This window comes from Pholcus phalangioides, unplaced genomic scaffold (genome assembly GCF_987345545.1).
Source record: "Pholcus phalangioides strain wild (caught in Gottingen) unplaced genomic scaffold, Ppha-v1.0 ptg000018l_1, whole genome shotgun sequence".
Taxonomy (NCBI): Eukaryota; Metazoa; Arthropoda; class Arachnida; order Araneae; family Pholcidae; genus Pholcus; species Pholcus phalangioides.
In genome coordinates, this window is record NW_028301611.1 from 13275224 (window position 1) to 13301408 (window position 26185).

The 26185-nt window shown below is 34.9% G+C and overlaps 1 protein-coding gene across 2 annotated transcripts in view; it reads left to right on the forward strand.

Annotated features, from left to right (window-relative positions):
- The first annotated feature begins 1030 nt into the window (after nucleotides 1-1030).
- Nucleotides 1031-26185, forward strand: part of LOC149071754 (lachesin-like) — a 192393-nt gene continuing 167238 nt past the window's right edge. For both annotated transcript variants that reach the window (XM_089247779.1, XM_089247780.1), the window contains exon 1: nucleotides 1031-1749. In XM_089247779.1, the coding sequence (XP_089103905.1) occupies nucleotides 1662-1749 (88 nt within the window). In that variant the 5' untranslated portion in view covers nucleotides 1031-1661. The remainder of the gene's footprint in view (nucleotides 1750-26185) is intronic.

The following is a 26185-nucleotide window of genomic DNA, read 5'->3' on the forward strand; positions in this document are numbered from 1 at the left end:
TCTTCCATTCATTTATTCTGGAATTATTTCTTCCATTCATTTATTCTGGAATTATTTCTTCCATTCATTTATTCTGGAATTATTTCTTCCATTCATTTATTCTGGAATTATTTTCTTTTCATTAATTCTGGAATCATTTCTTTCATTAATTCTGGAATCATTTCTTTCATGTATTCTAGAATTATTTCTACCATTCATTCTAGAATTATTTTTTTATTCATTCCGTAATTATTTATTTCATCAAAATTCCGAAATTATTTATTTCATCAAAATTCCGAAATTATTTATTTCATCAAAATTCCGAAATTATTTATTTCATCAAAATTCCGAAATTATTTATTTCATCAAAATTCCGAAATTATTTTTCATCAAAATTCCGAAATTATTTCTTTCATCAAAATTCCGAAATTATTTCTTTCATCAAAATTCCGAAATTATTTTTCATCAAAATTCCGAAATTATTTCTTTCATCAAAATCACGAAATTATTTCTTTCATCAAATTCCGAAATTATTTATTTCATCAAAATTCCGAAATTATTTATTTCATCAAAATCACGAAATTATTTCTTTCATCAAATTCCGAAATTATTTCTTTCATCAAAATTACGAAATTATTTCTTTCATCAAAATCACGAAATTATTTTTCATCGAAATTCCAAAATTATTTCTTTCATCAAAATCACGAAATTATTTTTCATCGAAATTCCGAAATTATTTCTTCGACCAATTAATGCTAGAAATTATCTTTTCTCAAAGTTTTGAACATTTTCTGAAAATGATCGTGGGGGCACGACCAAATATACCACCGAGAGCCAGACGTGGCCCGCGGGCTATACTTTGAACAACCCTGTTCCATACCATTGATGATCCTGATAGGAAGGAATTCGGGAGCGGATATATAACGACTGTATCCTTCAAAAATCCGATTCCAGGGAAAGGGGAACTCTTTTGCACCAGAGCGCCATCTAGCAGGAGAGAGACCCAATCGCCACCCACTATGTTCACCACACCATTCCAAACAGGCAAAGCTATTCACGTCTCACGGCTAGAAAGTCGCGCTCAACAAAACGGAGTTTTCTGGAGAACCTCAGAGGAAAAAAAAAAAAAAGGCAATGACAACTTTGATGCAAAGTTAACTTCTCTTGGAGTGTGTGTGTGTGTGTGTTGAAAGGGAAGAAAACAACACAGACGTTGAGAATTTTCTTAGTAAACCTTTACAGAGAAAGTTCTCCACTGTGTGTGTGGATTTTTTTCCAGCTTTACAAAGACAGTGGCGTAACTGACAGGTTTCGATTTACTTTAAATCCAATCACGTCTGATTAAGTGCTCTATGATAATTTCCGTCTTCTTCACCAGCCAATTATCGTAACATTCTGGATATTTAGAATATTATCATCGTATTCACGCATTCCATCGACAATTCCAGTGAGTTTTAACTCGCGTAATGACCAGTGTCGATGTGATGTGGTCATGATCATGACGGTTCTAAATTCTGAATAGACAGTTGAGTAAGGATTGGATTTTTTTTTTTTATCCGTGAGAGTAAGAACAAAAAAGGGAAAAGATATTTATTGATTTTTTTTTTTCGTTCGTCTTTATATGATATTTTTGGTGGTGGTTCGGTGACCGTCGCTCGTTCAACAACTGGGCCCTAATAGAAATGGGCCCAGCAAAGAGAAAGAAAATCAAGCTATGCTTTTACCGTTTGCTGCTTATTATGATATTCCCTGCTGGTGCCGAAGCACACGGTAGGTCTAATTATCTCTCCTCTTTTTTAATGTCATTATTATTATCATTCGTCATAACGATACGATGAATAATTTCTGTTTTCGTGCGTACTTTACTATGATAATAATCATTCAGATACTATGTGTATTATAAATATTGTTGAGTAGGGTCAATTGGAGAATATGGGAAAGGTTTCTTTTTTCACTTCTAGAAATATGATTATTGTTTCAATCCCAAATACTTTAATGCCAAACTTGTTATATATGTAAGTCCTACCTCTCTCTCTTCGAGATTGTCATGTTATTGTGTAAATAAAGAAATAACAAATTTTAAGGAAAAAATATATATTCTCCTGTCGTATGGGTTCTCCTACGTGCTCATTTATTTCAGTGACCTAAACCGGGAGGTCTAGATTTTCATACAAATGGTCTTGTTGCCCCGAATTTTTCTGAGTATTTTCAGGCTTTTTGAAGGGAAGACAAGGATTTATTTTCATAAACGCGTAATACCTGTCTTCACCCAGTTTTTAAAAACAAAGGGTTTTCTAAGCCTTTAACTTCAACATAATCCCCAACTAGCTGACAAAGTTCTCCCTTATCACAGGGCCATATTTTTTTTTTATCTTGCTAGCAAAGATTTCACAATTTGACTTTGAACTTGAAGTGAAGAAAGCCGGGAACGGCCTTTCCCAGCTACAATCATTGGAGGTTTTCTTTCCGTGGATTATATTATAAATTATAGAAGTTTTAGAACCCCAAATTATTTTTCTGCTTGGCGGTAGCTTTTATTGCTGTTCATCACATTTGCAATAGAATTTGCGACATCCTCAGCCTTGCAAGATAGCTCTACCTACGCACGGACATAATCATTATGTCCGTACGACATCAAACATTAAAATTTCATACTTGCTTCAAAAAATGACCTTAAAATGGAACGTTTTCTAGGGTGACATAAATTCAATAAATGGCTTACAAAGCAGCTTCATAAACAAAACAAAGTAAAAATGTAATGATGCTTCAATGACGAATGATTTCGGAAACACTCTTGTCACCCGATTCATCCAACATCCTAAAAAAATATCGAATGTGTTTTTGGTCTATAATGTGCGTTCTACCTTAATTAATCCTATGCTGTAAATTATAAATTTTGACATTCTTAATAGTTTCCATTCTCAGAAATTTGCCATTTCAATTGAAGCATTCGATACAAATTGTTTTTTTGCCAAAGTTTTTTCATTTCCACCTGCGTTGATACATAATACCTTAAGTAACTGCAAATACAAAATCGAAGGCCACTACTGCCGCTGAAGGTAGATGGGAAAAATGCAAAACTAAGACGGTGCCTAGTTTTCGGTGTAGTAAATGATAATAATTTGCATACTTTCGTTATTTTAATATGACTGTAACGTGACGAGATGGAATTTTAATCATTCAGGAAGGTCATTTAGAGTCATTCGAGTCGTAGTCGAGCTATTTTAATGTCATTCATTTCTTTTCACTTATTCTCTCATATCAGAAATAAATATATTAAAGAGTGTACATGTTTTATCCAAAGCCCGAAATGGACCAGTTCTCGAGGTGGCCAGCCATTTTGAGTTTTGGTCGATTTCGCTTCATATTGGCCGGTCATATCGCGTATTGGCAAATTTCATTGTGAAATTACCATCCGATTTCCGATTTTTTCTTAATTCCGGGCTTTGACCAACCAGTTTACGACATGGCATGGAGTGATCAGTGAAAGTCGAAAAAAAACATGATAAAATAATCTTTTTTTTAATATTTATTATCAACTTTATAATTATAGTCGAATTATTTTCTATTAGCATGGGCACGCCATCGTGAAATCAGAAGCGATAGATAGGCCGCCTACTGGACTTCCACGCATCAGCTCATCAATTTTCAGCCAGGGATCCCCAGTCAATTCGCGAAACTGCCGGCCAAAGTATTAAAAAATACTAATCATTTCCAATAATTATTAGAAATGACTAGTTCAATTTTTGCGGCCAAAATCAAGGTTACACTTTTGAAACTGTTTTATAAGACAGCTTGATGTGAAGAGAGACAGCGTGACATTGTCACTGGCTACTAATTTCTTCTTGGTTTTTTCTCCCTAATTTCCATTCACGTTTAAGTCGACTCTTTCTTCTTTAATTGCGATTCCTGTCGTGTCTCTATCGCCCCCCCCCCCCCGCAGAAAACACCCAAATTTTGATGTAGTCTTGTTGCATAACTAATATAATGGAGAAGCTACTTTCTAATCACTGCATATTTTCCATTTGAGTCCATTGTATTTTACTAATTCGAACATATGTTTCAAAATATCGTGTGATTTGGGCCATATTCGTACAGGCATCTCGAAGAGAGAGCATTACGTTCCCTTTAGACTATATTTTGAGGCAGCTATAAAAAGTCTCCATTCCTTCGGCTAGTATTTGAATTTCCACGTTTTGAATATATACGAAATTGTACCCGAATTCAACGACAGACTACTTTGAAAGTTCATCAGAGCTGGTCAAATGCCCGAAATGGGTGAAAAACCGTTGGGCAACAATTGTTCCTGGGCTGCAACATTCACTTTCGGAGTGTTTACTTTGGTTACCGTGGTTCTCAAACAATGGGTTTAAGACATTCACATGCCTTTACAATGGTGTGCCTTCTTTAATGCTGCAGCATAACAGTTTAACCTTAACAACAATTTTACTTTTAAACAATAACTTTTTCAATCCTCCCATAATTGAAGAAAACCCGGGCTGTGCCGGGTTTTATGGCTAGTATTTATATAATAAGTAATTTTTCAGTCTGGGTGAAATAGTTTATGTATAGCTACTGTATAGTGGTTGAATTAGACATATATTGTTGAATTACTAAAAAAACAAATTTTGTCTGAAAACAAATTTATATTTTCACATTTGGATTTTCCGTATCAAAAACTTTTAGAAACAAATGCTTCTATATCAGAATTTTTTTCCTTGTAGAACAGTGTAATCGGACTTTAGCCATATCTCTCGGCCAACACGCGCGATTCGGACATTGGCCGTAACATATATAGTGAATTGAATATAAGTAATGACTTAGGTATCACCTTTCATGAGGAATATTATATTGGTGGGAATATCATAAATAATGAGTCAAGCGCAGGAGTAGGCCTATGAATTATCTTGGATGTTATCTTAGACGAGTTCATTAATTATGTTATGGTATATAATGGTCATAAATCAATTAATTCTTCCCAACCATCTAAGGAAGTGTACACGAACTTGACACGATGCTCTTCTGACATAGACATAAACGATGCCCGTGAATGGTATACTTACAAGTTTTTAAGAGGATTTTCTGCAAGTATGTTCATACTTAGAGCTCAATGGAATCCGAGGTTCACTGATCCACCATATTTGAGCGAAGGCATGTCGTCAATATTACCGCTATATATATATAGCCAATCACTGTTCCTTATCCTGAACTACTAAATGTTACCTTGGACGAAAAATCAGTTCATTCGTTCAAAGGTGGAGGACGAGGGATTTGATTTCCTTTATACGCACATTTATAGTACTTCATCATCGTCATAGACCATTTTCATACCATTGCTGGATGTTGGTCTCCTTTAATTTTTTTAAAATTTTAATCAATCTTATGATTTTGAAATGCATATCGTCAAAGAATCCTCAAGATATCCAAAAACAGGGGCCGCCGTAGTCATTTTATAACCTGATTTTCTTCGTATATATATGTATGACGTCGCACATGATTTTGGTAATTGTATACGAATGCACATACACTACTATGGGTTCTGTACGTCCCATGATAGGGGCCCCCAATTATTTTCTCTTTCTTTCTTTGTCCTCGCAACTCTGAATTTTTTTCCGGCACGAACACGCCCCCTGAGACAATAAGCTGAAATCGGGCAAGCAACAGAGCCTGGTCGTGCTTGGTCCGTCCCATTCTGTCTGACACTCTTGCCCTTCAGTTGGCTCTAACAAGAATTCGGATCTCATCGCTCCAACGTGTTTGTCTACATCTTCCGGGACGTTTACCCCCATGGAGTGGAGGAAGGGTACCAGTCCAGAATACTTGTGGTTAATCTAGCGTCCTGTCTTGCAATATGTCCAAGCATATTTCCATTTTCTATCTCTCCTTGTGATGTCCAGTATACATGTTACCATGCTGCTTTGTGCAATTTGTAGTCCTTAAGTAGTTTTGCTTGCGAATGTCCATGTTTCAGCTCAATTTGTCAGTTCTGTGGAAGCATACAATGGTTGAATACATTTTTCTTCAGCCATAATGTTGCTCTTAAGAATCAGAGTCTTAATTAGTTTGCCTGCAATGGCGCAATTCATTAATATTAAGGAATATTTAATTTTCATTCTTTCTTTCCTGATAAGTACAGCCAAATGATTGTGAAGTTATTTTACAATATTTATAATTAGTTGCTGATTTTGAAATTATTTATGCATGTGTATCTCAACTCCTAGAGAAATAACAGCATGGGAATAAAATTGCTGACGTAGTTGCAATTTAAATAACTTACTGTGACGCTAATTACTGAAGAATACACGAAGCGATTCGATGAATAACATAAAAAAGTAACATTTGTATAAATTTTTACTTGAAAAATCGGTATTTCTCGTCGGCTATACAAACAATAACTCAACCGGGAATTAAAATCAAAGACCAGAAATAGTACTAATCTGTAAGCAACAGTGAGTGAAAGCCGTGAAATATCATAACCTATTCCCTCGAGACGAAAACCATCGCAAAACATCATCAATTTTTAAAGAGCTTTGCTGACTGTCGTATAGAACGAGCTATACTGACGACTACCTTGAATACGTAATTAAATTGCGTAAAACCTTTTCATTTAGTGGCTTAGAAAGACGTAAATTAAAGTTATTAACCAAATATTTCTCATTAATCTCGCAATAATGAAACATCGTAGTCACATTTCAAAATTTACCGGAATATTTTGCCTTTCACAGAGAGAGAGAGAGACGTGCGCATCAGCATACACATACGATTCGCAGTGAAAGTGTTTCCCCACACCACATACACAAGTGATCCCACCTGGGATTTCCCAGCCACTGTGTTCAAAGTAGAGCTTTTATTCAAACGGCAACCCCCCGTGGTAATACAAGATGGAGTGAGAGAGAGAGAGAAGAGAACAAAATGACAAAGTAAATAAATGAAAGCTTCCTGGCGTTGTTCCAGTTGCTCAAATTAATTACAGCCATACGTGGATGCCACGTAATTTGTCAGAGACGTTTCAACGGAAGTCCGCGATTGCAGCTCGGGAAACCATAAAATATTAATGTTAAAAATTCTCTGACGGACTTGCATATCCTCTGGCGATTCGGAAGTGAATTACATTTGCATTTCTCACAAAACGGCTATTCATCACAAAATTCTTGCGTTACTTTTAATATATGTATTTAATCACGTTCTCAATTTTGTTTTTGTTCCCGAAGTTTCGTTTTTGAAATTTTTTCGAATGGGATTAGTTTTTTTGTGTGTGTCATATTTCATGTTTAAACTAAAAATTCTGCGAAAAAAAAGTCTAAACTCGTTCCCAGTAATATTTAATTGTATGTAGAGCTAAGTTTTTGCTTTATATGTATGCCATTCTTTGCTTATTGAATTCTTGAAATTAATTTACTAAAGTGATGTTTGAGGTTTTTTCATACATGTTGAAAACAGTATTTTCGTATCGTTGCGCGACTACGAATATATTAAAATTGACTGATTATCTAAATAATTGTGTATATGCTGTTGTTTGTCCTTGAAACTCCCGTTTTTTATATTGTTAATGTAATTTAGATTTCATTTAATATATTATGTATTTTTATTTTTTTTTCAAAGAAGGATTACTTCATGTAAGTTAGAGATCTACTAATGTAGACAGTCTTCCCTTGTTTGAGTGAGTTGAATTGGCGTAGTACTTTTCAGAGTATTTTTTGACCGGGAATGCTTGGGCATAAGCGCAGCAGGGGAGGATGGTGTTACAGATGTTTATGCACTGCGAAGTTATAATACTGAACACTTGATGAGTGGATGTCGGATGAAACTTTCGCATAATATGCGAGACAATGTTATATGTTTCGGCCTGACTCGGCAGCATGAGTGAAAATTCAGAGTCTAGGACGTGCCCTAATGTTTGTTTAATATAAATAATAAAGAACAGGGGGGAAGTTTCTTTTGTATTGAATTAAGAAAGGTCATACTTGCTATTCCCTGGAGTTTTTTTCGGGGTTTTTTTTGTTGAAATAGCGTTATTCGTACTCTTCAACCGTTTTCCAACACTATAAGTTGCGTGTCATGGCCGCTAGAAAATAATTTATTACTTATATTATCGGTTGCCCTGGACAATTTATTCTTCTGCTCCGTTTTAGTAAGCCAAAGTGGTCTTTCACCGCCACATTTTGAGTTTATAGAGACCGGTGATTTGTTTTGAACCAACCTTTTCGGAAGAAATTTGAAATTCACGCGAAAACATGCATGACGCTGCTAGACACTAAATCACCAATCTTATGCAAAATGCGTTTATGAGCAAGAATTACAGATTTTTAACAGTACTGTGAAGATAATGACCTTTAATGCAGCTACTGAAGGAAAAAAAGGCTCGCTTGAAACCTCGCGTCCAGTTTATTATGAATTGGGTATGTTGGTCACCATGCGCACGTTGCAGCATTAATTCGTTCCCGTGTGCGTACCGCCGAAATGACTTTGATTTAACTCAGAACAGTGTGATTGTCATATCTATAGTAAATTTGTGTATGCATCTTTGTAATTTTTATTTTATATTTTTATATAATATGAGTTATATATAAATGTCACTACTAATGCCATAACCTAGATACAAAATTTTCAGCACAAAAGTTGTTGCATATTTTATAAATAATGATCATAACCATCAATCTATTTCAGTGCTTCAACTGTCAGCCGTGTTATTATTATTATTATTATTTTCAAAAACGATCTCAAAAATATAATTATACTGTGTTTACAAAATATAAAATAAAAAAATGTTGTGGAATAAAATATTAATATTTTAGAAGGTTACACAGCGTAAAACATTTATGGTTGGTTGAATCGCTATTGAAGTCCTACAAGAGGCGTGAAAGCGTTAGACGACGATGAATTTTTGTTTTTGATTCTAATTAGTTCTCAACGACATGGAAATGATCTTGCTGAGGGGCACAAAAATGAGGGAATCACTACCTGACGTGCCTACCTATCCTTACACACGAAACGTTCGAGTAAACACATTACTTTTGAAATTTGAGTTGAAAAGAGTCTTTTTAAGTCCTGATATCATTTCCAAAGGGGAATCGATCCTCTTTGTTGGAAAAGGAGAAGAGTGATTTTACTCGAGTTAACTCTTCTGTGAGTGAAAATTAAACTTGATTCCGTTTCCCTTTAGAAGCTACATAATTGACGCTAAATTGAATCAAGCCTTTCATCCCGAAAGAGGAAACTGTTCAACGTCTTTTGATCCGTTGTAGAGCTCCATTTCGTATGAACAAGGAGTCCCCCCCATCATTAATTTCTTATTTAAAGCTTCACCTCAAAACTATCGTCAATTTACTGAATAAATATCGAAATTTGTTCACTTCTGATATTTTCTGCAGATTTCATTGATCCGGAGGCACAGGGAAATCCACATTTTATTGAATTTTGATAAATCACATATCCATGTTTATTGAGTCTGAGTTGATAGACTGGGAAAAAAATTAAGAAAAAAATTTTAAAAAATAGTTTTGTTAAAATAGTTAAAATAGTTTTATTTTCATCAATGTAATCGATGAGTAGTAATTATTCGAGTGTGTAGTTGGATTACTTCAAACCTAAAATAATTAATTTAAATTCAAATCTTCTTTACAAAGAGTTCTTTTCTAAGAGGATAAGCTCATGCGCAACAACTTATGCAACTCTTGTTATCATTAAAATTAATAATTTGATGTTAAATATGTGTTTTAATGTAATTTTTGAGTATATTTAAATTAAACTAAACCTAATTATTCGATTATTGTTGCAATAATACACGTACAAAAAAGGATTTCTTCGTATGTCTCACTTTTCTCTCCATGTGTATTTTTAGTTTCCACAGCTAAAGGAGATCAATGAAATGTTTTCGGAAGATGTAAAAACAAAATTTATATGATTTTCTTTTATATAGATATATATCTCCAAGCTATTAAGAGATTTTCCTCATCCTTAACACCGAACTTGGCAAGAAAACTGCTTGGCTACTTCCCAATACATGTTGAATGCGACATTTCTTTTTAAAAAGTGAAATCGATATTTTGCTTAAAGTAAATAAATACGAGTTTCCACCAGTTAATGATAATGAAAAACGAAATGTTTGCATGCCTTTAAGACATGTTATTACTAGTTGAACATTTTGTGCACCTTACTCATTTTCAAAGCAATATTGGTAGGCCTGCTTTGAAGGATATGCATTAGTTGGTGAATCATTGTGACAAAATATCGAATATATAAATTTTTGACCGGTGTTTTGTTTTCGCGATCCAGGCAAAGCCAATAAGATATTTGCTTCATGTATCAATGGATGTTCTGTGGATCCGTGAAATTTTTCAGATTCTTTCAGTAGTATCGCTACATGGTAGTGGTCATAGTGACGAACTCGCATTTCGAGGACCCAGGTTCAAACCACACCGTCACCATAGTGGTAGTTGTCGGCTGAAGTTGGTTGCCTGTGGTTCCCAACTTCGAGGTGCTAATGCCATTATCCCCGTTTTAAAGTCTCGCCACTGAGAAAAACAGGATTTCGACGATAAAATCTTCAATCATTACACTTCATTTATGGTTAGAAGTGTTGATGGAAGATGGTAGCACACTCTACACATAAAAAACATTGCACAGAAATAAACTTTACGTCAGTTTCACAAAACAAACATCCATATTCCAACATAACAATGTACCAATTCGTTAGAAATTCCGCGGAGAAATATTCAAACATCAAACCTGGCATCCGCTCTCTCCCTTGTGGGATATAAGCAGGTGACCTCACGGCTGGGCTATGTTGGAAAAAGGAAAGCCTCGCCAGCCACCAAGACCAGCGGTCGAACACCGGCCGGTATCGCATCACAGGGCTTCCGACCCACGTCCGTTTCTCATCGCGGAGAAATATGGACGAGGTGGATGTCTGGTTTGAAAAATACTTTCCTTTTCACTGCTCACCGACTCCAACCTTATCGCCTTACAGCAATTTACCAACGATCCAGTTTTTAGTGGAATTGGAAATTTCTCTAGAGAAAGCCATGTTATAATATAAGAAATATTATTTCTGTCCTGGGTTTGGGCAGAGCGGACTTCCGGTTAGAGCATATTAAGGCGCCTTCAATAGGCGGTCACCTGAGGAAAGAACTTTCCATTTCTGTTCCCGAAGACCGACTCGTAGACCTGACTGTCGTCTTCATTCATGGATGCAAACGAGCATCTTACCACTGCGCCACTCGCGCCCAATATATTTCTTTAAATGGGACACCGGCTTGACCCGCTTGAAGTTTGAAAACCTCCTTCAGCCGATACCACTGTGGCGTAAACGGGGTTTGAACCTTGATACTCATGGTGATATTCCAACACGATGTCCACACGACCGTACAGCGGCTCATAATATAAGATTGAAGCTCTTCAAAGAAAAATTACAAGTGTTGATAGATTGCTGAAAAATCTGTAGAAGCTCGTTTCATCGCAACGCTATTGCATGAAAATGAGAAGGAAAGAAACAGAAAATTGTTCAAGAATTTCTTCTGTGCCACAACTGAGATTATGACAGATATCTGCCGAATGATGCAGGTGTTGACTATCGAAGCACTGGAATCAAACTGATCATATATCAAGAGTGATTCAAGAAGATGATTAATCCTCTTGCTGAATCTCTGAAGGATCTTATTGATAAATTACAATCCATCAAATTACTACTCTCTCGTGAAAATCTTTCGCTTCATATTTCACTCTAAAATTTCCTCACGATACTCTAGTTCAGGGGATTCATATGTCAGTCGCGTAATTAGTGCTTCAACTATCGGTACTGTTTGTCGGAAGTGTGATTCTCAGCTATCAGTTGGCCACAACTCTGACAATTTGAGTGGCACAAAACGACTAGATCTAATTAACCACTCTGGGTGATTCTCTCGCTATAAGCGATTGCTTTTGGAAATCTTCAGTCCTAACACCCTGTGTATTGAAATCAGTTTAAGGATCACCACCAACATGTACGTATTTAAGGAAGCACTGAGAATCCTTGAGTCAAAATATACAGGGTGTTTGTAAATAAAATTTCCGTACCCTCTGACTAGTTTTCCTCATTAACTGACTTACCCAATACAACCATGTTTCAGAATCTTAACCCTATTGCCTCTTATAACCTCTCATATGTATATAGTAGAGAGATGAATCATATGTAGAAAAAAATCACTATTAGGGCATAGAAAAAATAAAGAAGAAAAATATACATCGGTTTACAACAAAGCTCCGCGATGATGAGGTGAGACGAAGGAAAACAGAGTAGTTTTAAATTCATTCTGCTTGCTTTTGAAAGCAGTATTTCGTCCCTGATCGTAAACTGTTAATGACAAAATGGGAGAGAGATTTACGCAATAATAAATAGTTCGTAATTTTCGACCGCCATTTGACATCTTTTATTTCCTTTTCCCTCCCATGGTCCATATAACAAATTGTTATTTATCAGGTTTCAATGGAGTACGTCCGCCAGTGCTGCCGTTGCATAGATGTATGTATATTGCAAAAATAATTATAGCTACCCCAGGGAGGATGTACAAATACGCACTCCATTGAAACTTGGGGGGGGGGGAGAATCAAATACTAAAAATTCCACTTTTCATCTGGTGGTCGAAAATTGAATTATTATTATTTTTCATTTGTATAAATCTCTCCCCCCCCCCATGGTCTCCTTAATCAATCATATTCAGAATTTAACGATATTAGCATAATACTAGTGTTTCACGTGTAAATATTCATCATGATAATATTGCAGATATGGTGGTAGATACGTATATATATTTCTAATCGAGAAATCATATCTCGTTTTCATAATATTTTCACTTCAATCATCACACTTATAACATCATATTCACTTGTTTTATATAACTATTCTGGCATTATACCCGGAAAAATGCATAGCTCCTACCGTGTAGTTTCACTTGATTTTCCTAGATCCATTGTATTTTTCTCGTCCGAAAATGGCGACAGAAAATTTACGGTATTTTCCATTACACCCTGCTAAAGTCATTCGCTTAGCGCATTAATAGGCATTGATAGGATGAAGAAGCTATCAGCTGAACCTACACTCAGCGAGGATCGGCGTTCTACCATTCACAGTTCCAGGGTTTGAAAGTATCCTCATTTAGATATCCTGAAAATTTGACTGTGTTCGGATAAGTTAAAAACCACTCAGAGTACGTATTTTTAAACCCTAGCTTACTTCCAGAGGGAGCCGCAAGCGTAAAAAAGTTCCTGAAATCCCACTCACAGAACAAACATGTAGTTTCTCAAATAAAATCATTTTAGATGTGCTGAATTTTCCAACGAAAATTAATTAATATTAAACTTTTATACTCAAAACAGAAGATATGTGAAAAGGCAATCCACGATCACCATTCACTCGAATTTATGTACGACAAAAACATTTCAAGCATTGAAAAGCCAACCGAAACGAAAAATAAATATTCATAAAGCCAAAAGGAATACCTTGATATTGAAAACCGAAAAAAAGTCGTCCCATTCTTGTATCCCGTTATATCGTATGATGAGAATATTTTTATCCTGAGGGAACAAACAATAATAGCGGGATTGAACAAAAGACATTGCTACGAAACAAGGAAAATAGAAATGAGTTTGAAATATATAAACAGAATCACATGGGAAGAATCCAAAAACAACACATACACAAAAAAAAAATGGATGTCGAGTGGTATGAAGAGTTAGAAATATAACCTTAACTGGTAATAACTGAAAATCGGACGAAATGGTTGCGTGTGTTTGTAAGGATGAGACAAGGAGAAGTAAGAATGACTGGCCTGGAATACGAGGAAGAAGGAGAGGAGACATCCTTCCTTTAATGTTCTTCTACCCGAAACAAGAAAAACACATTTGTCCGAAGAGTCGTTCCAAGGAAACGCTTCAACGCCGTTAATTGCTTTCGTCCTTTTTTCTGCCGTCCTTTGCTAAAGTTTTGTTGATAGGTTCGTTTTTTTTCCTCTCTTCTCCACCTTTCCGTTCAATATCTTAACATGTATCTACAATCTTATAGTCCAACCTCCATCTTTCTTTCTTTTTATTCTTTGAAAATAAGAGGAGGAGGAAATGAAATTGAATGGAGTACTTAAAATGGCGTCATGGTCCTTGTCCTGATAACACTCTAACTTAACTTCAATTATTTATTTTATTTATTTATTTTTTTATTTTTTTTTTGCTCTCAATACTTCTCTTTTTATCATCATTATTATCTTTAATTAGTGAAAACAGTAATGTTGCTTGCATTTTGTTTTTTCGATTGGTCGATTAAGGGGAGCTTTCTTGAATTTGTTTTTGGTTGATGTTTTTCTTTTAGATTGCCTTATACTTATGAATCATTCATGATAAAAGGGGATCAGTTTGATGAGTGTGTTCTTGTAGAGTGTGCTTGAATGTAGTGAATTGCGGTGGATGCTTATACTAATGAGATCACGAACAGCAGTTTTGTGTATGGCAAAATCTTCAAACTAGTCTAAGTCACAGATTCTTAATGAGTTCCCTCCATACCGAAATATTTTATAAATATTCATCCAATTATTGTCTCTTATCCAATATCTTATTGGTGGGTACATAACTTAAGACAAGTGTGACCGGTTTCGTTGAACAAATCCAATTATATTACAGACATTTTAAAATCGTATTAAACTTAATCTTATTAATATCATTTCCTGCGCATTCTTCACACATTTTATTTGTATTTTCTACATATTCTCGTACTCCTAAAAATTCGTGGTAAATCTCTACTCCTTGACATTTTCTACGCATTTCCAATTCAATCTCCATTTCCGAAGCACACATGTAAGGAAAAACGTATTAAACGTTTAATTAGGATTTTAATACAATTTATCGAATGGATCAACAAATGTTTTAACTGCGATAAAGATTTGATCGTTTAAGCGACCCGATTAATAGGATCTACTCTATTCATAAAGTGAACTTTTTGTGTAAAGCAGTCCGCACAGATTACGGAAACGATGTTGAAGTCAACAGTTACAACACGAAATACAAAAAAGGTTAATACATTCCTTTACATTGGTTTCAATATTTGAATTATTCTCTCTCTAAGCCCGTTTATAAAGTAAGTCATTAGGAGTTCAAATAATTTCACCTCGGATATCGCTAGTTCACTGATACTGGGAAACAAAACTGGATATGTATCGAAAATCCGAAACGCTTCACGTTTTACATTCAGATTACGTATTCCAAAAATACAAAATCCTCTGACATGTTTACTAGGATCAATCGCGAGCTCGAAAACGAAAGGGTGAAAAGCCAGTTTGAAATCCCAGTGATCACCGTGTTCCTCTAATATTCATTTGTCACAAACCTTGTTCATCGCTTATTATTCGAGTCGAATCAATATCTTTACATACAGCGGATATTTATGTGGAGTTCCCGTATGGGTAGCAAGCGGGTTGAGTAAGGATTAAGTTCCCGTAGCAAGCGGGGTCCCTCTTTACATGCTTCAAGTAACCCGTAGAAATATGCATAATTCCTGCCTAGAATTGTTGAGCATGAGCCTCAAATGTCCCTAGCAATGTGTGAGAGTCGTGCGTGTACCCCGCGCGCGCACGGAATATGCATAAGAGACGCGTATCTTTCAGAAATATTTTTGAAACGTGTGTACAACTTGCATATTTGTAGAGAATGCCTACACCGAGAAATGTGTAGATAATGTTTAGGAGAATATATATTTCTCTATGCATTACTAGAGGTCGAAGAATGACCCAATGACAATGTTACCGGATTTGGTGAATGATGTAGTAGTAGAGGAGTAGAAGAATATGCATATAGAATGTCTAACTCTCTCTCTCTGAAATGCGTAGAGAATGCCTAACTTTATATATATAGAAATGCATAGAGAATGCCTCACTTTATATATATAGAAATGCATAGAGAATGCCTAACTTTATATATATAGAAATGCATAGATAATACCTAATTCTAGAAATGCGTCGGCAATGTCTACTCTTGGGGAATGCCCACTCCAAGATGAGTTATGAATACCTACTCCTAGAAATGCGTAGGAAATGTGTAGAAAGTTCTAGGAAATGTATAGAGACTGTGCAGGCAATGCGTAGAGAATGTGGAGGAGTAGGTATTCCTTACGCATTCCTAAGTGTAGGAGAATGCGTAGCAAATGTGTGTGGTGAATGGCAGAGAGCAGAAATTCTAGAGAATTATATAGACAAGAAAAAAAAATCAGGCATTTTTTTTTCTAGGAGTACGAGTAGGCGTAGGAAATTTGTAGGAAATGCGTAGAAAGAGGACAAGTGGTAAACATTTTCTACACATTTATAGAAGTATGAGAATGCGTAGGAAATGTACCTGTATTTATTGACAAGAATGGCGGTCTGCACTTTCCCCCCCCCTCCCCTCCCACCTTTATTCGTTTTTCTTGGCGTTACTAATTACTTTTGCGAACCCATGAGAGACTCCACGTAAACCCCGTGGTACACGTACCACATGTTGGGAATCACTGATATATAATATTGATTTTTAAAATTCATACTCGTTAGAATATGTAAGGAATGTCTATGCCTATAAGTGATTATTCCACATACATTTCATTCTAGAAAAGCGTTATTATGTTTGCCCCATCACCATTAAAAAAAATCAATAACTCTAGAATCGTGAATAAGTGTTAACATTGAAATATTATGAAAGTAGGAATAAATTTGTTTCAAATCAAGACTAATGTTAATGATAAAATTTTAATAATAATAATCTAAATGATAAAATTTTAATAATAATAATCTAAATGATAAAATTTTAATAATAATAATCTAAATGATAAAATTTTAATAATAATAATCTAAATGATAAAATTTTAAGAAAAAACGATGGCAAAAACCCGTTAGTAATAAACAAACAGACAAATGAAAGAATTGAACTATCCGGGATACTTGTCCTCACTTCAGTACCTCCGACGTTAATTTCATTTAGGGTTATTCCCCTTGGGTCGCTGCCGAAACGATTCCCGGACAGTGTCTCTCTCCTCAACGTCCCGGAGGAATTTTCGAACTCGCCCGATATTTAGTTTACACACCGATTTGTTCTCCTTCTCCGTCAACCTTACGATGCTGTTTGATCACGACATTTACACAATGAACACAATATAATCTGAAGAGAATAGAACAAATCAAAACGTCTCATTGTGTTTGCCATAAAAATGATTATTGATATTTTTATATATCGGTTAAAAAATTAGGTAGCTTTATTTCTGATGTTCATAGTCATTTCAGGATGTTAATTTAATCTTCAGAATATATCATATCCTATCATTAACGTTCAGATTATCATATAATGGTTTTTCCTGATATATTTTGTCACCAATCTCTCTCTCTCTTTCTGCATCTCATGTACTCTGAAATTGTGTGTGCGTGGGGAAGGGGGTTTACAGCACCACAGTACCCATATACTACTTTCAAAAGTTCCGAGACATTTTATTACAGAAAAATCAATGCAGATATGAACATTAGCATTTCTTTCGAAGTAACTACCCTGTGAAATTATGAATTTTGTCATTGTTCACACAAAAATGTAAATATAGATTGCAACCTTTTTATTGTCACACTCTTCAGTGCTTCCGTCGCAGCGAAGGAAGCTGAGAATTGCTTAAGCAAAGTCTTCATCGGAGGGAAAATGATAAAATAACATGAGGAAAGACCAAGGGAATAAGATAGTTTTCCAAGTACCGGAATGTTATGTTTTGACAGGTAATTCTGACGTAAATAGGGAACTGTGAACCGGCGCATTATCGTGATGGTGTCACTCACGACTTGACCTTCCAGTGGTCTGGTCACTTGTGTCTTACCGAATCATGCAGACTTTTAACAACTCACAATCCGATACTTTCACGACCAGCTTATTTTCTTGATCTGTTTTCATGTGACTTTTTCCTCAGATAAAGAATTTCCTTTTACTAAACGGGTATCGAACCAGAGCTGTATAAATATGGGTTGTTTCATCTTATTGGTGTTTCTTAGCCGCCTTGGATCAGTGGGCGTGGTCTCGCAGCTTCTGTGTGACGTCACGGCCCTGATACTTTTTTTCTCGCCGATGCTTACGAAACGACTCGTATTGAAAAGGATTATTTTAAATTTTAGTAGCTTATTCTTTTTGCTGTTTTAAGTGAGTGATCTATCGTCTATGGTGTTGTTTTAGTGTCCGTGGTATGCACGGGTGATATTTTTATAATATATTTTGTGATTCTTATGTAAATGAGTAATAAACAAATGTGAGTCTCCCCTTGTGTGATTGCAGCGTGCAAGAGCAATTTTCGGAGGACAAAGAAACTTGGGATTCAAGTCATTTAACATACGTTTCCTAAATACCCAGAGACATGCAAAATATGCGAGTCTGTATCTAAGAGGCTCGATCCAGTAAACTGCAGTGCGTTTATATTTGCTTCTGATGTTTTATGTTGCTGCTATATTGGTAATAAGTATTGAACACCTAATGAAATTTCACATCTAATTCAAATTAAAACAAAAAAAGGTAATTAAAATTATTAGAAAGTTAAAAAGATAATAGAAATCATTTGTTTTGAGATGGCTTTCAACCAGCCAAATAAAAGTTAATATGCGTGATTAAACTGAAATAGATCGAGAAAAGAACAACTATTATATAGTGGACATCATTTCCTAAGCAAATGCCAAACTTGTTATGTTAAATGCTTAAAATGCTGAACGAAGCAAGCCAATAAATAAACAGATACCAATGAAAATAACCGAAAAGATAAATCTGGTATGAATTCAGTAAATTTTGCAGCACAGCGATCGTGCAGTCTACAGTAATTTACAAGGTGGCAAAACTGGAGCACTCTTTGGTTCTACCAACCCCATTTATAACAGAAAGCCTCAGTGCGAAGCTCATGACGTCATTGAAGTCGTCCATTCCAGGTATAGCCATTCGATATACTGCAGAAAAAGGTAAAGGTTTCGCATACGTCAGCCTGCTATATCCAATGGCAACAGTTGAAATGTACGACTTCAGTGACGTCAAAGCTTCGTGCGGAGTCTTTCCGCTATAGAAGTGTTGGTTCTGCAGGGAACCGACTCCAGCGCCTCATGACACAGCCACTTTGTTATACAGCCCTGGTATTGAAATCGCGACACCACTAAACATCATTTGGTACCTAAGTGAGTATCTTACCGACATGGGCTACTGCACACAGATACACTGTTACAAATTCTCATGAAAGCTATACATAGTCACCCGAAACATTTCACAAAACGAAATAAAACCGATGCATACATCGACATCAATCAGCATGATCGTTACGGGAAGGTGGGAGGAAACGGAAGAAATTCATTCCCCCCCCCTCCTTCCTCCCCATCAATAAAAATTACATACTCAGCATCCGTAAGCGTGTCAGGATCAAAAAAGGACAAAAGAGGAGCTGACAAAAACTTTTGATTCATTTACACAGCGTGTAAAAGTACAGTAACGGGACGGATAGTAAATTACCGTAATTCACAGTTTACGATAGGAAAGTAAATGCACCGCTTTTCACTTTACTTTCACTTTTTCTTTTCTATTTTTTGGGGTTCAGTTTTTGTATCGTGTTATTTGCTGTCATCCATTGAACTGAAATATAAGGGGGCAGGAAGAAAATGGAGGAATAAAATATATATATATATATATATATATATATTCGGAACATTTATTCCTTGAAGATTGATTACTCCATTTTTGATGTTGCTTTTTCTTTCTTCTCTCCCTATATATATTATTTTTCTTCTGGGAAAAACTTTTGCGATTTGGAAAAGTTTTCCCCCCGGACAAAATGACACAGCACAGCGGGGGGTAGTTTGGCATTAAGGTCGATCAATCAAAATCCAAAAGGTATAAGGAATGTTCTGTTATTTCAGTTTTTGGTTTTCCCCCCCCCCCCTTAAAAATCTCCTTCCTATATCATTCCTTTTTCTTCTTAAGGTAGTAGTGTGCATTATTCAATCCAACGTGGAATAAAGGTTACGGAGGGGGGTTTGAGTATTATTCGAGATCTTCGAAGGAATGTGATTCAACCATCGAGGATTCTATTGGAAATGAATGTACAGTATATACCTTATATATACTCTGACGCCGTCCGTCACATTGAATTGAAACGAGAGCCTTATTGCTGGAATAAAGAAGAAAAAAAAATTCGGAATAGGTATATAAGTACAGGGCATTATTTGCTTAAGGATTGTATTTTTTATCTGATCCTAAGGAATTTGAAACTTTTTAGTGGAAATTTGATGGTTATGGAGTCTTTTTAAATGAATAATGATGAGAGCGTCGGAAGAAGATGGTTTATGTATCGTATACCATATATAGCGTTTTACTTTGTATATATACTCATTTCTTTCCTCTCTGTGCTATACCTCTCTGTCTGGACTCTCAGAGCTGCCCTTAAGAGCGTGCGGTCATACCCGACCTCGCGGTTTAGAGGCCCCGCACTTGTGGCAATAGAAGTGAAAAGATACACATGCATCAAAAAATACATTTTCTTTCATTGTAAACAAGGTGTCTGAGCTTTAATTGATTTCATTCTGAAAGTGACATCTGTTCTGGGATTTCTTCCTCTCATTAATTCTGAATTTTCATTATATCTGAGACATTTTTATTAGTTCTGAGACATTTTCATTAGTTCTGAGACATTTTCATTAGTTCTGAGACTTTTCCATTATATCTGAGACTTTTTCATTATATCTGAGACTTTTTCATTATATCTGAGACTTTTTCATTAGTTCTGAGACTTTTTCATTAGTTCTGAGATTTTTCATTAGTTCTGACTTTTCATCAGTTCTGGGCCATTTTGTTTCATTAATTCTGAATTTCCATCAGCTCCGGGATTTTATTTTCCATTAATTCTGAATTTCCATCAGCTCCGGGATTTTATTTTCCATTAATTCTGAATTTTTATCAGTTCTGGGAATTATGTATTTATCGATTCTTAATTTTCAGATCTTAATTTTCGATCTTAATGATAAGTAGATACTTTCCAGTATTTTCTAAACATTCGCTAATAATGCATGTCTGGATGCCGGATACTCTCCCCCCACAAAATATATAAAAACTGGGCTAAAAATCCCCGGAATTACTTTTGCACCGGGTACCCCGTCTCTAATAAGGGTGGCCCTGCGATATGTACATGCAGAGTGTGTATCAAGTGCAGCTTACAACGTTTCTTTCAAGACTTTATCCTTCTCAACTCTCATTCAAAGAATTGTCTCAAATGAAGTAAGAATTCGTATATATATATTATACGAATATTATACTTTTTCACATAAAACAAAAATAAATTTCTGTAAAAAAACTAATTTTTAAGTGTTTTTTCCCGTTCCAATTACTTCAAAGAAAAAAAATCTAATTATAACTAAAGGACTCTAGAAAAATTTTATATACGATTTGCTTAAATAAAATACTTAAAATATGACTAGAGTATTCTGCAAAAAAAAAAATAATGCTCATTAAGAGTATTTTTTAAAAGAAATTAATTTGTTTAGATTTAATTGAATTAATTTAAAAATTCTCCAGAGGATTTACAAGGTGCGTGCACGATTTACTAGCAGTCCCTATAGTTATAGCTAGAAAAGATTAGTATTTTTAGAAACTTGTAAAACAAACAAAACTAGTTTCAAGGAAACGGATATTTTCTGGATATTATGCTGAGGTGAACTCGGAAAGAAAACTCATCTTGTCTCTGCCGGGAATCAAACACAGGACCTTTTGCATATCGGGCAGGATTAATACCAACTACACCAAAGAAGGCACGACTCTGTCTTCTTTGAAAAATTATGGCTTCAGTTTTCACGCACTGTGGCGTGTGATGCTGAAGTAGAGGAATTAGTAACCTCTCTTAACTTTAGAAAATGGCCCTCAGGTGCGACGGTAGACACACATTTTCCGTTATAAAAAGTTCAATGTTTCAAACTCATATCATTCGGTTTCATTTGTCGTAAGGTTTAGGAACTAGTGTTTAGTGTGTTGTGTTTCAGAAGTTTTTCCGATTATTTTATATGATTACGTGAGAGATTACAAGCAATGACATCGTGATGACTCCAATTACTTAGTTTACACATAAAATTATGGATCTTCTGTTTTTTTCCCATAAATTATTCATTTAATATTTGTGATCTAACAACTAGCGTTTGTTTTTTATGTGTAAACTATCGATGAAATTATTATTCCCGGATAGTTGAGTATATGAGTTTTAATGAACAGTTTCTAAGTCGTGTGTTCAATATAGGTTGAATAACTACGAGCACGTGCATAATACCGATCTGTCATAATCTAGGACTTCTGAATCGATTACACGTATAATAATTCAGGCTTACCATCATCATCATTATTCCGAACACAGTGGCCAGCGACTCTGGGTAATAACGGCTTATCTACGTGAAAATTATTGGATGCTACGCTTTAATATTGTCATGAGCTTCCACTTTATGGAGAAATGTCGGTAACTTATACTCACTAATAGTGATATTTGTCCTGTTCAAGTCTATATACCCTGAAATATATCTATAGGGGGAAATCCGACAGTTCTATGCCATTTCCGATGTTAAATTCGTATAGAAATTATTCGGTAAATTAATTTTTCCCTTTAAAAGCATAACATTAGTTACTTGGATAATGTATGCGAATATTCATTCTCATGGTCCATTTTTACAAAAGCAATCCAATATGCATGTATGTCTAACGTGCACTATCACTAGCGTAAAGTTCTTGAAAAGCCGAGTTGCGTTGGTTAAGTAATAAACTTTATTTAGTAGTTGTCGCATAAAAGGCCGGTAGTCCACTGGAAGTGACAGCACGTGGCTTGCAATGCAAGCGGTTGTTGTCGCTTTCATTTCATGTCAACTGACATTGAGTCAGACGACTAGAGGACGTCGTTTTAAGTCATGCACTGAAAGCTACCTCTACATGCTACTGAATTTGTGACTGCAATCTGTGTAGACGAGTGTGTTAATAATCTTGAGGAAATATTTTGAGAACTTAATACTTTTTTAGAAATGGATCCATAGAACTTGCATTTATCCATTTTTAATGAGACCTGTCACGAAATCTCTAAGAAATCGTACGAGCTGTGAATAAGTAAATACCATTTAAAACCGATTACCACTTACCTTCACAACCCATGAACAGCAAATACCAAATTACAGCTTCCCATGTTCACATGAGAAATAACAGAGAGTCCGAAAATGGAAAGCGAAAAAACGGAGCAAGTAGTGAGAACAAAGTAAACAACTGCACTGGGCGAGCGCAGATACGGCAAGACGCGTGAGATCCCACTCGAGTAGGGAAAATTTTTGTCGTCTGCTCTTGCAGCCGAAAACCACAGCTGAAGATCGCTGCCGAGAGACGAAGTTCTCGTACTTTCTGTTTATCGCTTACGCGACTTGCTTATCGCTTCAAATCACTTCCAGTGGACGATCGGCCAAAAGGTTTATTCACAGGTATAAGAATGGTATTTAGTATGCACACAAGTGCTGTCATCCATTTTTTTTTTTCATATTCGGTGTGAGTGACTCTGTAATGTTTATATTTATCTAAATTCAAATGTGCATTTATTCAATCAAAATAACCTTCCAAAAGGACTGTCTTCGTAATTCAGTTTTGCGATGACACAAAGGTGGATTAAGTCTTATATGTTAAAAATCAAATGGAGATATTTAACTGATAGAAATCAACAGAATAGATACTTGGCCTGGATGTGTGTGTGTGTGTGAAAATATTAGTTGATGGAATGGTAAAAATTTGTATTTCTTTACAGAGAACTTATTCCTCTGAAATACAGCTCTGAAATGCATACATGTTGGGTTTTTTTTTTTATTTCACAAATACAAACATGTAATACACAAATTCAAACATGTGTTACACGAATACAAACATGTGTTACACGAATACAAACATGTGTTACACGAATACAAACATGTGTTACAAGAATACAAACATGTGTTACACGAATACAAACATGAGCTACCTGAATAGAAACATGTGTTACACGAATACAAATATGTGTTAATGAATACAAACATGTGTTACACGAATACAAACATGTGTTACAGGAATAGAAACATGTGTTACACGGATACAAATATGTGTTACACGAATACAAACATGTGTTACACGAATACAAACATGTGTTACACGAATACAAACATGAGCTACCTGAATAGAAACATGTGTTACACGAATACAAATATGTGTCAATGAATACAAACATGTGTTACACGAATACAAACATGTGTTACACGAATACAAACATGTGTTACACGAATACAAACATGTGTTACACGAATACAAACATGTGTTACACGAATACAAACATGTGTTACACGAATACAAACATGTGTTACACGAATACAAACATGTGTTACACGAATACAAACATGTGTTACACGAATACAAACATGTGTTACAGGAATAGAAACATGTGTTACACGAATACAAACATGTGTTACAGGAATAGAAACATGTGTTACACGAATACAAACATGTGTTACAGGAATAGAAACATGTGTTACAGGAATAGAAACATGTATTACACGAATACAAGCATGCAGTACACAAATCTAGACATGCGTTACACATATACAAACATATAACACAAAAAAAAAAAAAAAAGATGCACACATATTACAAACAAGCAATTTGTAGCCTCAGGGAACTGAAACGTCCTTCCAGCAGGCCTAAAAGAAAAGCTATAGAATTTGTTTTCTCTTATTATTATATTTATTAGATATGTTTTCAAATTTATTTTCGTTTATGTATATATCTGAATAATGTTCACAATTAAGTTTCTTATCGTGAAGCTCAATATAATATAATTATCGTACATCATTTCTATTTTTCATTATTATACTCTTTTGCTCAGGTCAATATTTTTTCATACACTCTTCCAATGCGTTTGACGAAGTCAAAAATCCTATGATTTATGTTTTTATTATTATTAAATTGATTTTCAGTGTGAAAATGTTTAATATCCTGGCAGCAATGAAAGAAAAGCTCTTTTTATATAATTTTTTATATTTATTTGTAGTTCTATTTTGATTTTTCGTTAAATAGTTTTCATTTTATTGTGCGAGTTTGATAACTCTGTACAAAAAGTTTTATCTCAAAGTTTGAGTATGGCATTGTGTTTTGGAACTATCGATTAATATTTCAGATCTTATTCTGTTATATATATATTATCTAATTTTCGAATATTCTCGTAATATGCTTCTCCCGAAGCACTGATTGCATAATTAACAATTGAATATATCCATGCATAGAACAAATCTTTAAAAAAATGTTCATCAATCAAGTTTTTCATTTTGTAAATGATCACTGCATATTTTCTAATCATTTTTATTAAAATATCACAGTGCGTGTTCCATTTAAGATCATTCTGTATTATGGTACCAAAATAATTGTACTCACGAACAATATCTATTTCTTGGCAATGGCATTGATTGTTGTCCAGGCAGCGACAATGGTAATGTATTCTTAAACGTATGTTTGTGTTATAAATTATGTTTCTTGTCTTCATTTGAATAAATTTCGTTTTTTGATTGTGAAGTTTTAATTTATGTTTAATTAACCAGATATATTACTATATATATATATGAGGGAACTGATGATGAGGGAACATCATTAGAAACATGTTTACAGTTTGGAGCAATGCGGGTGGTTCCCCCTTGAGAACGACCTCCTCATTCATCCTTATTTTTCCTTTTTTTCCAATTTTTCAATTACTTCTCATTTTTTCGCCGTTTCATAACATCTTATTTTTAATTTCGAGTTATGTGTATAAAGCAGCCTTTGCAAAAACTTTTGAAGTTTTACATTGAAATCTGGTTCTGTCAATTACTCTTTTTATGCATACTATATATATATCTATGTGTGTGTGTGTGTTAGATCATCTACTTTTCTAATTAAATTTGTTGTATCAGTATCTTCTATACATAAAGCACTGCATCATCGGCAAAGGTTATAATTTTTCCATTCTCAAGTTACATAAATCATTTATATATATTAAAAATGATATCGGACCCAGAGCAAAACCCTGAGGTACCCCTTTTTCACTTCTTGAAAAGTACCAACTTCTTTTTGAATAACAACTGCTTGTTTCCTATTGCAATAGTATAATTTACACCATTCAAATATAATTCTTCTCACTCCTATTTCGAATAGTTTATTTGATAAAATG